At 40.2% G+C, this 16070-nt stretch overlaps 1 protein-coding gene and 1 pseudogene across 32 annotated transcripts in view; one reads left to right on the top strand and one right to left on the bottom strand.

Moving 5' to 3' along the window:
* Positions 1-6769, top strand: part of DST (dystonin) — a 480723-nt gene extending 473954 nt beyond the window's left edge. For 27 of the 32 annotated variants that reach the window (XM_072832497.1, XM_072832502.1, XM_072832499.1 and 24 more), the window contains 4 exons: positions 382-581; positions 1020-1130; positions 4542-4665; positions 5509-6769. In XM_072832497.1, the coding sequence (XP_072688598.1) occupies positions 382-581; positions 1020-1130; positions 4542-4665; positions 5509-5771 (698 nt within the window). In that variant the 3' untranslated portion in view covers positions 5772-6769. The remainder of the gene's footprint in view (positions 1-381; positions 582-1019; positions 1131-4541; positions 4666-5508) is intronic. The other 5 variants (XM_072832507.1, XM_072832512.1, XM_072832518.1 and 2 more) reach the window with 1 other exon arrangement.
* A 1542-nt stretch (positions 6770-8311) lies between these two features.
* The window catches only part of LOC140636830 (chloride intracellular channel protein 1 pseudogene), a 30337-nt pseudogene continuing 22578 nt past the window's right edge, over positions 8312-16070 (bottom strand).

The following is a 16070-nucleotide window of genomic DNA, read 5'->3' on the forward strand; positions in this document are numbered from 1 at the left end:
CTTACTGGCTTGTCTTCTCAGTGTGGGGAAGGGGTGATGGACCATGTGGGCATCAGTAGCTGGTGGATTAACAGTATTTTAGCATGAGCTTGCCATTTTCATGCTGACTCCTTCTTTAATAGTGGTTATTCTTGCTGGTGTCTAGTGTTAGAATAAACACACTTTTTTTTTCTTTCCCAAACTCACTTGTATCCAAAAGGAATGCATTGCAAAAGAATGCATTTAACTTTTTGTTATGCTGCGTTGGAGTTGGCATGGCAAAAAGATGTTCTTGAAATCCTCAACATGATCTGTGGTGCCAGGTGGTGGTTTTTCCTATGAATGACAGAGCACCTCTTTCTTCCCCTCCTCTTTTATGTGTGTGCGCATCACATAATCCAGCTAAAGGAAGGACAAATATGGAACTCCGGGAGAAGTTCATTCTAGCAGATGGTGCCAGTCAAGGGATGGCTGCCTTCCGACCCCGGGGCCGAAGATCACGGCCGTCATCACGAGGAGCTTCACCCAACCGATCAACTTCTGTATCCAGTCAGGCTGGCCAGGCAGCCTCTCCACAGGTCCCCGCCACCAGCACACCCAAGGTAGGACTCACATAGGAAGTGTTGTCCTTCTCCCATGCAGTCACTGTCTTTAGTATACTTTTGAATGTTTTAGGACCCTAGAAATTATGGGGCCAGTCTTCTCCATTTGTATCTCTTCTCTCAGTAAGACAAATGAAGGACTTGCATACATGTGTGTGCATATTATATGTGGAGGCCCATTTGGAGACTTGTGGCCCATATGGAGAGTATCTATATAGGCACTTTAGTTACCTTTCAGAGTATGTCTTTTTTTTCTCTTTAAATAAAGTTTTATTTATTTGTTTTTTGGTGTATATGATTTGCCATCAAATCTTTCCATTTATTTTTAATTATTATCATTCTTACTGTGAAATGTTACTCTTTGCTGTGAATATCTCTTTCTGTGGTTTGTTTTTTATCTACTGTCCTTTATATTTGATTTGCCATTGTTTCATACAGATTCTCCATCCTTTAACACGCAATTATGGTAAACCATGGTTGACAAACAGCAAAATGTCAACTCCTTGTAAACCAGCAGAGTGCTCAGACTTTTCCGTGCCATCTGCAGAGGTATCGTAAGGCCCCAGATTCTAGTCTAACAGTCTTCTTTAATTGACACTGTCACGCACTAACATTGCTTCAACCCTCTCTTAATACACATACTTTTGATTAATGCTGTGTCTTTTTATAGACTTCTGTAAGATAAGTATCAACTCAGCATTTCTGGAAAGACATGAGTGAGGGGTTCATGTAGAAAAGACAGTTTGTAGCTCTTTGAATGGTGTCAGCTGAACATAGTCCAACATAGTCACACTTGCAGGGCCTGTGTATCTCCTTTTTCTTTCTGTTCTCTTACTCATACTTAATTTTATTTTTTCCTCTTGTGAGAAAAGTAAAATTATACATAAGGAGATTATATTCAGACCTAAGTAAAGTTTCTTTTAAAGCTCCTGGTTATGCTCATGCTTCTAGACATAATGTGAGCAAGAAATGCAACAATCCCCCATTTAAGGGAGAGTGAAAGACACTGTCATTTGCAAGAGAATCACTTACATTAAAAGAATGTTTATAAAGTGCCCGTCATGAGCACAGACCTTCCGAATGTTTGTTACTTTTATTTCTGCCCAAGAACACTGGGTGGGTAAGACATAAGCCTTTTGGTTATCAGTGCTGTGGTTTGGAGGCGGAGGTATGCAAAAAGTTACCTGGCTTTTTCAATAGGTATGTGTCTATTAGACTTTCATGATTACTATTTAAGTATGCTCCAGCTTTTTAACATGGCATAGTTTATGGGGATAAGATAGTTAGGTCATATAAAATTTGCCAAGTTATTTCATCTACAGTAGATACAGATCATCTACAGTAACTGAAAGTCAACCAAATATATTTGAAAGAAAGTTCTCTAAAATGACACGCATAGGTATCAAATAATCATATGTTTGATTAGAATCACAATAAGGAGGAGGGGGAAATGTCCCTAAACAACTTGTCTTGAAATGAAGGATTTCAGGTTGAAGGCCAGGACCCTTTTATGAAGGTGCTATAGTACCTTTAAAAAGCCCTTTATGCTTTTCAAAAACACTTTCTAATCTATTATTTAATCCTCACATGAATAATAAGTAAACAGAATGTTTCATTACTTTCATGACTCAGATGGAAATGATGCAAATATCGTTGCTGGCGGTGATAGAATCAAGGCAGAAACAACCCCCTCAGTTCTTCCTCCTTCCTCCTTCCCTGACCCCTCATGTCCACCCCCTCCCGCAGGTGGGAAGGACTAGTATCATAGGTTATCTAGAGATCTGTCAACTAAGGATGGATCTGTTGTAGAAAACTGAGAAGTTTTTTTTTTATTTTTAATTGAAATTCAGTTTAATTAACACATACTGTATTATTAGTTTCAGAGGTAGAATTCTACCCCTGCCCACCTCCCTTCCAGTGACCCTCAGTTTGTTTCCTATGTTTAAGCATCTTTTATGATTTGCCTCCCTCTCTGATTTTGTCTTGTTTTATTTTTCCTTCCCTTCCCCTAATGAAAACCAAGAATAGTTTAAGGAGCCTCAAGCAACATATGTGTTTTAAATTTTGGGGACTGTGCTGCTATGTTAGTTCAGATTTTTAAAAAGCATAGTCTCTCCCAGATTAGAGCTAAATTATGTTATTTTAACTACTATAAAATTTATGTTTATTTCAAATAGCCTCATCAGACAAAAAAGCCAAACAGAGAAAACAATAGTATACTTCTATGGAGGGCTCTGTAAGAGAACTAGGTAGGGTTTGTGACAATAAAATAAGAACAATCAGGGCTTTATGAGAAGAATGATTTGGTTCTTATATGGCAATGAATTCTAACACCTTAAATGATATATTTCATAATTTGAGGGTCCTCACTGTTTTCTTGAATTGTTAAGATTCTTCCAAAGTTAGGAATTTAACTAAATCAGAGTGGCCAGATCTTGGGCAATTCACTGTCCTCCTCAGGTCCTCATCTTTCACATATGGAAAAAAGTTGTGATTAGGTAGGTGAGTGTAAAGATTGGGCAGCCCTTGTGGCTCAGTGGTTTAGTGCCGCCTTCGGCCCAGGGCATGATCCTGGGGACCCGGGATCAAGTCCCACGTCGGGCTCCCTGCAAAGAGCCTGCTTCTCCCTCTGCCTGTGTCTCCCCCTCTCTCTTTCTCCCTCTGTGTCTCTTATGAATACATAAACCTTAAAAAAAATAAAGATTATCCTTACCTGTGTGAAAATTTTATAGTTATACAAATCACATATAAATTCCGTCCTTAAATTGTATGTATAGAGTACATATGTAAATGAATTTCAGATATTACATGTATATTAAATTGCAACTCTGATGTATCAAAAGGTCTTACGTATGCTTTATTAGACATTTACAACTTATAAGAGAAAAAAACTAATTTAAAACACACACAGGGATCCCTGGGTGGCGCAGCGGTTTAGCGCCTGCCTTTGGCCCAGGGCACGATCCTGGAGACTCGGGATCGAATCCCACGTCGGGCTCCCTGCATGGAGCCTGCTTCTCCCTCTGCCTGTGTCTCTGCCTCTCTCTCTCTCACTGTGTGCCTATCATAAATAAATAAAATAAAATAAAACACATACACACACACACACATAATATGCACCGATTCATTTCCTCCAAACAGTTCCCTATGAGTTCATTGAAGCAAAATTCATATCCCTTGTACTTCTTGGGAGTCTTATTTTTTTAACTTTGGGAGAATTTTCAGAATGTTGTAGTGATCTGGAAAAAATGCAGTCATTTTAGACTTATAATAAAATCTCATAGTTGTGATTACTTTAGGCATTCTCAATGAGCTTCTATGTGAATTTTTAAAGGGTTTTCCCTAATCATCATCTCTATGTCTCATGTGGAAAGACCGTAGAAGGTATTAGAAGTAGGTACAGTGGCATGGTACCAAGTTATAAAATGTCACTATGTGTTTTTTGGAGTTAAGTTTGTTTAATGATGACTGCTTAGGCATTATTTGCTTATTGTTCTAATTCTCTCTGCTCGTTTCTGCCTGGTTCCCTAAAAGCTTTGGAGGCAACAGAATATCCAAGCACAACTTTTTAGAGTCCCCTGCTCTCTATACCATGCAGTCCCCATTTATCTGGCAGTACTGTCCTAACTCTGTAATACTCGCAGACAGCCTGGAAGATACTAATATGCTCATGGTTTAATTTGCCTTTTTTTTTTCTCCTCTTGCTATCATTTGGGGATCTCTATTTTTGTGTGTTCTCTACAACATGAATTCCTTTTGAATTCAGGGAAAGAAAAAGAAATGAGGAAAGCAATCAGTAAGATCCCATACCACTTAATCAAAAAGCTGCCCCCCCCTCCCGCCTGCTCCCCCTCCTGAAGAGGGCCAGTGGAGGGTTTCCACCCATCTGTAATGTGGTGTCAGTGGCAGATCATCCAACAGGAGCAATTTCTTGATGTGTCCTTTTCTGATTAAATACAGGGTACACCAATCCAAGGAAGCAAGCTTCGACTCCCAGGCTATTTATCAGGGAAAGGCTTCCACTCTGGGGATGACAGTGGCTTGATAACTACCGCAGCCGCCAGAGTCCGAACACAGTTTGCTGGTGAGTGTGGAATGGGGTCTTTCTTTAATGGCTTTTTGCAGTGTGATCTGAAGGCTAAAGTCCCTGCTGTTCTTCATTGGGGCTGAAATAACAAATCGATGATGCTATATTCTTTTGAAATGACACCTAGCCCAGTCTTCCAGCTAAGGTAGGGGATAAATGAGTCATGAGGACAAGGGACAGGAATGTCCTTTCTGGAAAGTACCGAAGAAAGATGAACATGAGAAAAACCACAGCAGTGTCCTGTCCTTTCATGCTGGAAGGTCTTGGCTCTCCTGCCTGCTTAGAACTTGCCTTAGGCTCTACCTCAGGTGGTTGGAAAAACTCAACCATCCTGGGCCTTACACCTGTGCTTCTCCTATTTCTTCACAGAAGAGTGAACCCAGTCCCTGGGGTTCTGGGCTCAGCAAGCCTGAAGTATCTTTCAAGTTTCAAGTCTTACTTTTAAATTCCTATGTGCTTTGAATTACTTATCACCTAAGAGTTGTCTCCATATGGGTGCTGCACACATCCCTGGGTACACATGTTAGACTTTGGAAAGCATAATCTTATATAGGTATATTCCTCATATCTGTCTGTAGTCAGTGGAATCCTGTTTTCAGCGACTAAGTCCAAACGTACCTTTAGTTTGTAAACCTAGCTTTTTGTTTATGACATCTACTTAGAGTGAGGCTGCCTACCCTAGCAGGATGGAGAAAGGCCACGCATCCACAGGTGTCCGCTGAGTGCTACTAGGTGACAGGAAAGATTGTTGAGATTAAACGTGGCGTTAGGTTTCAAGAATGTGTCACAAATGGACCCGGTAATAATAAAGGGCGCTTCGACTCTGTCTTCTCTCCTCAGATCCCAAGAAGACTCCCAGCCGACCAGGAAGCCGAGCCGGAAGCAAAGCTGGCAGCAGGGCCAGCAGCCGCCGAGGCAGCGATGCATCAGACTTTGACATTTCAGAAATCCAGTCTGTGTGCTCAGACGTGGAGACTGTCCCCCCGACACACAGGCCTACACCCCGAGCAGGTTCTCGGCCATCCACAGCCAAGCCTTCCAAAATCCCCACGCCCCAGAGGAAATCACCGGCCAGCAAATTGGACAAGTCCTCAAAGAGATAGTGCAATTGGTTCCAGCACGGCCCTTCCTTGAGCATTTATTATTTAAGTTTGAAAGATGTAAAATATGATGTAGAAATTATTGTGAAATAATTGCAAGAAGTGAGTTTAAAATTCTGCAGATGGCCTTATTTGTGTATTTGTCTTTTTATTTTATCTGTATAATTTTTTTGTCAGATATTCTGGGGTGAAAGTCACATGATACGTGAGGGGAAGAGAGTTTAACATGCACTAACATTTCTGCACTGTAACGTGGGGGGGGCACACACTCAAATCCATGACTGTACCTACAGGTAAGTCCACCTCCTCACTGACAGCCACACACTACAGCCGCAGCTAATGTGATGGATACCTCATGACATCTTCTTGCTTTTGTAGAAACTCTGAAAAGCCAAAAGACACACATATGGGATATATTTTGAGGTGATTTAAATGTAAACTAAAAGACAGCAGACTGCACGTCCACACAGTTCTTTACGCAGTGTCTGACCAAGAACTCACAGGAAGGTACTCTAAGCACTTGCCAGTGCCATGATATTCAAGAACCTTGCAGCATTTCTGTGCCATGGCTTCACATGAGGCCAGAGGCATCCTGGACATTAGACCTATTATACTGTAAGAATATAATTATAAAGTGCATTCATATAAATGTGAGGTTTTCTTTTGCTTGAGTGGACAGTAGCACCTGTATCATTGAACTCATTTTGTATCAAAGCAATTTTGCTTGCAGAAAGCTATGAAATAAAACACGTCCCTTAACTACATTGCTATGGAATTAATTTTTTCCCCAGGGAAAATCCGTGTATTTTTTTATGAGCAATATCAATTTGGAGTGACCAAAAGATACTTAAAAAATGGGTTTATTTTGATTTCTCATCTGAAATAATCATGTTCTGGTATTATATCTATATTTAATAAATATATACATTTTAATTTATTATGTATACTCACATACTATAGAAAGATATTAGTATGCATTTAATAAAACATATTCACTTGAACATATGGAATACCTGATTATTTAAAGAACTTTTTCTATCATTTGTTTTTAATAAAGGTTGTATGTCTGATGTATTTTTACTAATAGCATGACAATAAGTTTGGGAAACATCAAAATGCAGGGATAGATCATAAATATGTAATAAAAATGACATCAACAAATACCTAATATTCTACAAATATTTTTAGTAACAACTGTGTACCAGCCAGTGTATTACCCGGAGGGTGTAGGTTCCTTGCCATCTTATATACAAGGGGAAACAGTTAATAAATTAATAAACAAATGAGCAAATCACTAAAAAAAAAAAAAAAAAAACATGAACTAAAACCAGGAGATATTTGACACGGTGGCTACTTCTATCATTAAGGTAATAACAATGATCTTCTTGTGACCTATGTGCATTTAAAAATCAAATGATCAAATTTCCCTAAATAGAAAAATGGCATCAAATATAATTAGAAGTGGGACGCCGGGGATCGCTGGGTGGCTCAGCAGTTTAGCGCCTACCTTTGGCCCAGAGTGCGATCCTGGAGTCCCGGAATCGGGTCCCACGTCAGGGTCCCACGTCAGGCTCCCACATGGAGCCTGCTTCTCCCTCTGCCTGTGTCTCTGCCCCTCTCTCTCTCTCTGTCTCTCTCTATCATGAATAAATAAATAAATCTTTATTAAAAAAATATGTAGGATGCCTAGGTGGCTCAGTTAAGTGGGCAACACTCGATTTTGGCTCAGGTCAGATTTTAGGGTCCTGGGATCGAACCCCTGTGTCAGGCTCCACACTTAGCTGGGAGTCAGCTTCTTTCTCTCCCTCTACCTCTACCTTCCCCCCGCTCATGTGCACTCTCTCTAATATAAACCTCTAAAATACATAGATAATTAGAAGAATAGCAGATTGTTATTTTGGACATGACGGGTCATGACTTTTCCCATAACTGTAAATTTGTTTCAACAAAAGGCAGTGGTGGTGTTCAGGCTCAAGGGAATAGTATTATGTTTTCCCTGCTTGGCCTTTTTTCATGAAGGCCAATAATGAAGAGCCTGGAGACTACATGGACAGAAATTATTATTATTTTAAAGATTTTATTTATTCATGAGAAACAGAGGAGAGAGAGGCAGACACAGGCAGAGGGAGAAGCAGGCTCCATGCAGGGAGCCTGACGTGGGATTCTATCCCGGGTCTCCAGGATTACACCCTGGGCTGAAGGCGGCGCTAAACCCCTGAGCCACCCGGGCTGCCCATACATGGACAGAACTTAGGTGGTGCCACTTTTAGGTGATAGTAATTCCTTTTTTTTTTTTTTTTGAAAGCATGGGTCTCAGGTGAGAGCCCTTGATGGAAAGGGTAATTCTACCTAATAGATCATATGTTATAATTCATGCATTTGATTATTAACATACCACCTGAGAAAGTAGTTGAAATGGTTATTCCTTTGGTGCTTTGAGATGATCACATTTCCACTTCAAGGAAATTTAAGGGAATGATTTTATCTCAGCCTCTTTGAATGCCACCCCTGTTAGAGTAGAGACCTTGGGATTTTGCTTTTTTTTTTTTTTTTTTTTTAGTAGTTTAATAAGCTTTTGAAGAAAAAGATAAGTGATTTAAGATATTTCAGAGAATTCTTAAGGAACTACTCCTAGTTATCAGTAGTTGCCCTCGAAGGGAGCTTTTCAGACTTTGATGCCGGATACTTGTTTGCTCTCCAACTAATCCTTGAGCCTCAGGCTGATTTCTAAAGAGTCCTCCCACATAAGCTTGAGGGCATGCAGCAGACAACCCTCTTCCCCAACCCACACTCCTTCCTTTTCCTTTTCTTTTGTTTTCTTCTTTCTTTTTCTTTAAAAAATAGGGCATTGAAATGAATCTCAACTCTAAAAACCTTAAAGTTTGGTTCTGTTAAAAGATAAACGAATTTTTATTAAAAATGTTAGGAGTTTATTTGAACAAAAATCTATAGGAATCAGGCAGCACCAAAACCGGGAGTGGTTGGGTATGTGCTCCACTGACAGGAGGAGCTCAGGGGAAGACACTCAGAGAGTAAGCAGAAGCAATGTAAGAAAATTATTGTTTGGCTATTGCTTAAGGCCTAGTTGGCTATTGGTGATTGGTTGTCCTTGGTATTTTGATTTTTTTTTTAATTTCCAATCTGTATGTTATTACTGAAATACACTGTCTACCTGCACCACCCCACAATAAAAATCTTAACCTAGATTCCCCATCATCCCCTCCAGCCCCCCAGCCAGCCCTGTACAAGCGCTTCAGGACTCTGCCCACAGGCCATTTTGAAGTGTGTTCTTTGGGTAGCCACGTGAAAACCAGCTGGTGCCTTTGTGGAGAAAATGGAGAGGAGAGACGGAGCCTCAGGAGGGACTTACGTGAGGGCCTTGGCCACTTGCTCATAAGCCAGCTCGATCTCCTCATCATCTGGACAGGTGGAGGCAAACTCTTCCCGAGCACAGGCATTATGCAAGTACCGATGCACCCCGCGGAACACCTCTGGGATGGAGAATCCCCTGTATTTCTTACACACCACCTGTACTATGTGGAGTTTTGGCAAGAGGTTGCAGTCAGCCAGAGTGAGCTCATTGCCATCCAGAAACTTCCTCTGCGAGATGCCCTCATTCTCAGCACTGGTCTCATCCCCTTCTTCTGGGAGGGGGGATGTCAAGTAATTGTCTAAAACTTTCAAGACTTTCAGGAGCCCCTTCTCCAGATTATCCTTGAGTGCCGGGTTTGAATTCTTGATGTAAGCAGAAAATTTGGCAAATATGTCCAGCCCAGCCGTGTTGGATTCAGGGTTCAGAGCTGCCAGCTTGGGGTACCTGGGAGGGCACAGCACTGCCTCCAGAACCTCCTCAATGTTGTTGGTGTCTGTGTGCACTTCAGTGCGGTAGGGAAGGAAAGGGAGCTGCCCTCCTGGGCACAGCTTCTGTACCGTCTCGGTCCGCCTCTTGGTGTCAACAGTGGTTACGTTGAAGGTGACTCCTTTGAGCCAGAGTACCATGAACAGTCTCTGGGAGAAGGGGCAGTTCCCAATCTTGGCCCCATCACTGCCGGCCGTCACGAACAGTTCAACCTGAGGTGGTTCTTCAGCCATGGTTGCGACGGGGACCAGGAAGCGGCCGGCGCTGGGGGAACTCGGTATTTTGATTTTTAACATTGAGGAATTTACCGGCTTAGGTTTTGGTTTGCTAAGGTAGGCCACCAAGGCTTTAGAGTCACTTCAGTCAAATGGCCTCCTTGTTTAGCTAATATAATAGTTCTGAAGCATTAGGGAATCATGGAGTAGATTTTTTTGTCTTAAAAATCAAAACTATCAGTCATGTAATGTTTGCTACCTTCTTTTGAAATAATGAAACATCCTCTTTGATGTCAGGGCATGGGCCTGGCCAAATCTCAGATCTGGTTCTTTCTGGGAGAAATGCTGGTGGAAGGGCTTTGGATGGGGCCTTGATGGCCCCCAGGGAGTCACCTGTAAAAGATGAAAGGATGAGAAACTGGAAAAGGATCTTGTTCCCTTTTTTTTTTTTTCAATCATTTCAAAATTTGCTTTAAATGTTTACAAGAAGCAGAACTAATGAGGTGTGGTGATTTACTCCTTTTCTGACAAGGTGCTTTGAAGTTCATGTGCTTTATTGTCAGGTAAGTGATCTGATAACCACCCAACAGTATATGCATGCGTGTGTGTGTGTGTGTGTGTGTGTGTGTGTGTGTCTAGCTAGTAACACTGCCACTTAGCTGTGAACTTGCCTTTGGGGTCCCACAAAGGAGGCAAGGCAAGGACAGATACTTTGTCTTTTGGTATTTTACTAAGTGCCCTTCAGTTGTCATAGGGATTGACTTGATGTACCAAAATCCACTGGGAAGAGAATGGAGTCCTGGGTGACTTGTTTGTGCAATAGTTCATATGACTATTTAAAATCTGACTTAACCTACTGAATTGTACAACTTTGGTTGATTTTAGATAATTTCAGAGTCTATGGATATGTTACATATCTGGGTGAAGGACAACAAAAATACGGAATCTTTCACTCTGCCTCTAATGTGCTAAGAATATATGCAACGCAAAATATGTTCAAAGGAATTTTATATTAGTTTACACACACTTCTGTTATACTCCATTATTTTAAATTAAAGACTGCATAAGATATGAGAATAAACTGGAGGGACGCCTGGGTGGCTCAAAGGTTGAGCATCTGCTTTCAGCCCAGGGCATGATCCTGGAGTCCTGGGATCGAGTCCCTGCATCGGGCTCCCCATAGGGAGCCTGCTTCTCCTTTTGCCTCTGTCTCTGCCTCTCTCTCTGTGTCTCTCATGAATAAATAAATTAAAAATCTTAAAAAAAAAATAAACTGGAGATTAAGAAGCTTTCAAAAGTTATCCTCAGATAAAACAAACCATTCTTTTATAATGTTACTAATCTTAAGGTATAACTACTTTTACCGCAGAGCAAAGACTAGGGTATTTAGTTCCCACAGCCTTACAGTCTAACTTCTATGCCAGTGGTCTCCAGACCTCTTCAGAAGTATATTTCCACCAATAAAAGTTTTTTGAGCAAATATTTTCAATGTATGCCTATCAATTTCTCCTAAGGTATTTTTTCTTGTATTTTATCATTAGCTAAATTTTCAAGGCTCAATATAATGTTTGAGATTGACCTTTAGCAACGTAAGTGTGGGTATATGTACATATTTTAATTAGTCTTGACAGTTTTTTGACCACATTTTTATCAAATCTGAGGAGATTTGATAGTGTAACTCATGATGTGGCTGATGAAGGGCTTGTTTTGGAAGCGTCATCTCTGTCACTTTCTTGTTTGTTGCACGGTAAGTGTCTTAAATTCATGGTTTCTTTGTAGGGATCCATTTTGTACATTATTTTATTAAAAGACATAAAATCTGTAAATTTACCCAGCTTGACCTAGATAAACCACAGTCTGCTGTACATGCTGAAAGCAAACTGAGGAGTTTGGGAGCTGTTGAGACTCCCACTCTGTCCTCAGGTCACCTCAGATAGGGATCATAAGAGGACATTGAATGTCACTGGAAGGCAGGCACCAGTGCCAGTCTGTAGTAAATGTTCTTAAAGGTTAATTTCCTCTTCTTCTTTTAGACAAAATGTAATTATAAATAGACATCTTATTTTCCCACATCCTATGCAGTCACCTTGCATACATTCTACTTTGGAGATCACTGTTCTACACTATTTTATTCTGCTACTACCCAGCCATCTTTTCCACAGGATAGAAGGATGCTTTAAAGTTCCTTTCCCCTCTGCTCCTAGTTATGCAAGGTTGCACACCTTTGCTAGTGGTTATAGTGATTATAGCCCATGTTAGCTATTCAAAAATTCAAGGTTGGGGGGGTGGGGGTGGGGGAACATATCAATATTCCCAAAGCCACAGTTGACTTCTGGCCCTTGTTACCTCTCACCTATCCTGCTACAATCACCACCTGTTTATCTCCTTACTTCCCATGTTTTCTGACATCATCATGTCAGAGGAATTGGGCTCATGGGGAAGGACATGCCTTTCTGAGGTAAAGAATGATTCAGATGGGACAAGAGAAGTTAAGGGAGTTACCCTGCATTGACACTCCTCTCAGCAAATTAGAAGATACAGTGTCCTGCCTGGGGTTAAGGAATAGGTTATAGGTTAAGGTTTTGGAGTTGAGCAGAGAAGGTTTGAAGTAGGCGAGACCATGGATTTATAGTTACCCTGATCTCCAGGGTGTGACCTAATGTAGGAACAGACGGGACAGAAAGTTAATTGATCCAGTCAGGTTTGAACAGGAAGAGCAAACGGTTGGAGCAATGGAAGGAAGCAGAGGGCAAAGGATGAGTTTTACCTGAGAATCAGGTTTTAGGCTCCCCAGAAGAAAGCAGGCTGTGAGTGGAGTTTGGATCAGGGCAGTAGAATGCTAGAGCAGTATGAATGAACACACAGGAGCAGATGTATGTCCAAGAGTGACTTATATTTGGGGCATTGTCTAAGGGTTGCAAGAATGTGAATTTTGATGGTCTCAGCATTTTGTTAATTACTCTCAGCTATCCCACATCTTCATTGATTTTTATTGTGCTTGTAGCAGAATCTGCGTGGAGAAAGCAATAATAGTCACCTCCTGGATTCGAGGAATGGGTGGAAGTTCCTGCCTTTCAGCTGGGATAGGCTGTGCTTCAAAGTCCCAAGTAGGCTAGGGGTTGTGTGTGTTTAGCTCTGGCTTTTCAAGGCAGAAGTCTCAGGCCTCTGGAGTATAGTATGTTGATAGATACTTATTAGATCTGGCTGTGGGCAAGAGTTAAAAATAGGTTGCCACGAAGACTATATTTTTGAAAGGAGGACAAACCAGGGTAGAAAGATATAACATGATTATGTTTCTAATTACTAGCAAACAAAAGTTTGTTCAAAAACAAGCAGTTGTGGAAATATGTTCTGGTCAACAGGTTAGTCACAGTATACCTACTTGGGAATTGACCAGTGAATTCAGGGAAATAAAACAGGTTTGAAGCAATGTCTTCAGATGTAACGTATATAACATCTGATCATGGATTAATTTGGAGTTGTTTCTCCTGGGAAAACTTTTGCTTCTTTAGATACCCAATTATACCCATATTGATGCTTTAGTCTTAACATTTGTGTGTCAGTTTGGGTTTATAAAGTTTTTAACACAAAAGTGTATCTTACGGAGGTTGCCAACCAGTCACTGAAATAGTGGATAATAGTGCACTTAATGAATATTTTTTTTCACTTAATGAATAATTTAAATGAAGCTAGAGGGGTGGTTGTTTGTCCAAGCTCACACAGCTAGAAAACGACTGAGTAGATCAATCTTTTCATGCTGAGACCAGTAGTAATTCCACTACACATCACCGTGACATCAGGGCCTACACATTCTTTTCTAAAGATGCTGCTTTCATAAGGAAGACATGATCCTGACCTCTCTTAGGAAGCCGCACCACATCTGGGTTTTCCAGAGCAGCAAATTTCATCTTGAGATAATTGGAGTATTGGGAATGTCTTGTGTCCCATAACTAGACTAATTTTCCATTGTTTCATGTCTCATCAAATTATCAAGTTCCAAAATAGTAGCAACCTTTTAAAATTGGTTTGCTGAGTAAGATGGTGTGATTTGAGACAGCTAATATTTAACATCTTTTTCCCCTCCAACCATTACAAGATGCGTAACGAGTTCCCCTGTAAAGTTGACTCATCACTTAGCTACCAGAGTCCTGATTCCTCTTGCTAGCAAAAGTATCCTAAATGACTTACTTGAATTAAACTTAAATATTCTGCCTTTTGCTTGAGTTCATTGACAATGTGTGTGGATAAATGTTGGAACTCTTCACTGACCTGTCATGGTATATAATATTTTCAAATCAAGCCTTTTTCAAAAATTTTTTTTGGGTGTAGAGATCTGTATAAAGATCTATATAATTTGACCTAAACAAAAAAATATCTAAGAGAGATATGTAAGGAATGACGTACATTCAGATTTTCCTGCTTCATTTTTGCTTAGTTTGACTGTAGTACTTCACAAAGTGGTCCTAGGCATTTATCCTAATTCTATCACTCAAATATATTTCAAATCATGTTCGTACTTTCATGCACATGTCCTCTTGCTCACTCTTACTCTCACACTACTCTGAAAAAACATTTCTCATTTTTATTTTTTTAAGATTTTTTTATTTTTTGATTTTAGAGAAAGTGCAAGCAGGGAGAGGCACAAAAGGGGAGAGAGGGAGAAAACCCTGAGCAGACTCCACACTGAGCCCTACATGGGGCTCAATCTCACAACACTGAGATCATGACCTGAGCTGAAACCAAGAGTCAATGATTAACCGACTGAGCCACTGAGGCACCCCTGAAAAACATATCTTTTAAATGTCAGTTTAGTATATCAGTGTCAGAATCTTCTCCTTTTGTCAGACCATGTTTAAAAGGTAGTTAATTCAGTGAAGAATTTTTATTTAGTATAGTCCATTGATATAGTCCATTGACTGCATTTTGGAAGTAGGATTCTTACACATTCAGTGATACATTTCATTATCATTTTCTATCATAAAACTACACTTGGTAACTGTAGAAAATTTAGTAAATGCATAAAAGCACCAAGAGGAAAATAAAATCACTCACCAGCCCACTACTTAGAATAAATCACTGGTAAATATTGTGAGTGATTGTTACTTTGTTTTAAATTTTGAAGCCATGCTATACTTCCTTGTTGGTATGCCCAGTTATGAAACAAAAAAGACCAAAGACACTGTAAGTTGTTTATCTGTAGTTATTTTAGTCTTTAAAACTAAGAAGAGAATGATACCTGTATTGCTTTCCATTTCTGAACAACAGTTGCCCTAAAACTTGGTGATTTCAAACAACTTATCTCAGAGTTTCTGTGACCAAGAATTTGGAAAAAAAAAAAAAAAAAGAAAAGAATTTGGGCAAACCTTAGCTGGGTCTGCTGCTTCAGGATCTCTTACAAGACTGCAATCAAAGTTTCCACGGAGGTCTCAATAATCTGTGTCACAGTTCGTTTGGGGTATGATCCGCTTTCAAGTTCACTCGTTGGTTGGTTGTCAAGTTTCCATCCCTCATGGGCTTTGGACTAAGGGCCTCACTTCCTTGCTAGCTGTTGGCTAGCGACCACCCTCAATTCTTTGCCACATGGGCCCTTCCAATATAACAGCTTGCTTCACCAAAGTACGCAAGCTAAAAAGACAATACAGTCCAACAAGGTGAAGTCACAGTCTTCAAAACCTAAACACAGAAATGACATCCTATCACTTTTGCCATCTTCTATTAGAAGCAAATCACTAGGTCTAGCCCACATTCAAGGGCATGACCACTAGGAGGCAGAGAGCACTGAAGGCCATCTTTGAAGGCTACCTACCACAATATTAAATCATAAAAGCCATATTTTAATCCTTTAACTTCTTTACGTAATGAGGAAAGTTTTTTAAAAGCTCTGAAATATCTCAAAATCCTTTTTATCACACATGAATGGAATGACACATCAAAATCCAATTATTGGTTCAGCATAATCAAGATTAGAAAGGGAATGTTTCTTCAAAACTTCACTTTGCTAAAAAGCTATTTGTAATATTGGGAAGTGAACAACACAGCCAACCAAGCAAAGATTGTCTATTCCAGGCCACAGGAGTGTCGTCTGACATTTGCAACAACAACAAAAACAGTACAATGAGCATCAGTGGCTCCCTAACAAGGACAATAGAGCCACAGGGAAGTTAATGGGCATTTTTCAAATAGGATGAGACTATTGAATAGATGAAGACTCTAGGCTGGGAATTCACT

This window comes from Canis lupus, chromosome 7 (genome assembly GCF_048164855.1).
Source record: "Canis lupus baileyi chromosome 7, mCanLup2.hap1, whole genome shotgun sequence".
Classification (NCBI taxonomy): Eukaryota; Metazoa; Chordata; class Mammalia; order Carnivora; family Canidae; genus Canis; species Canis lupus.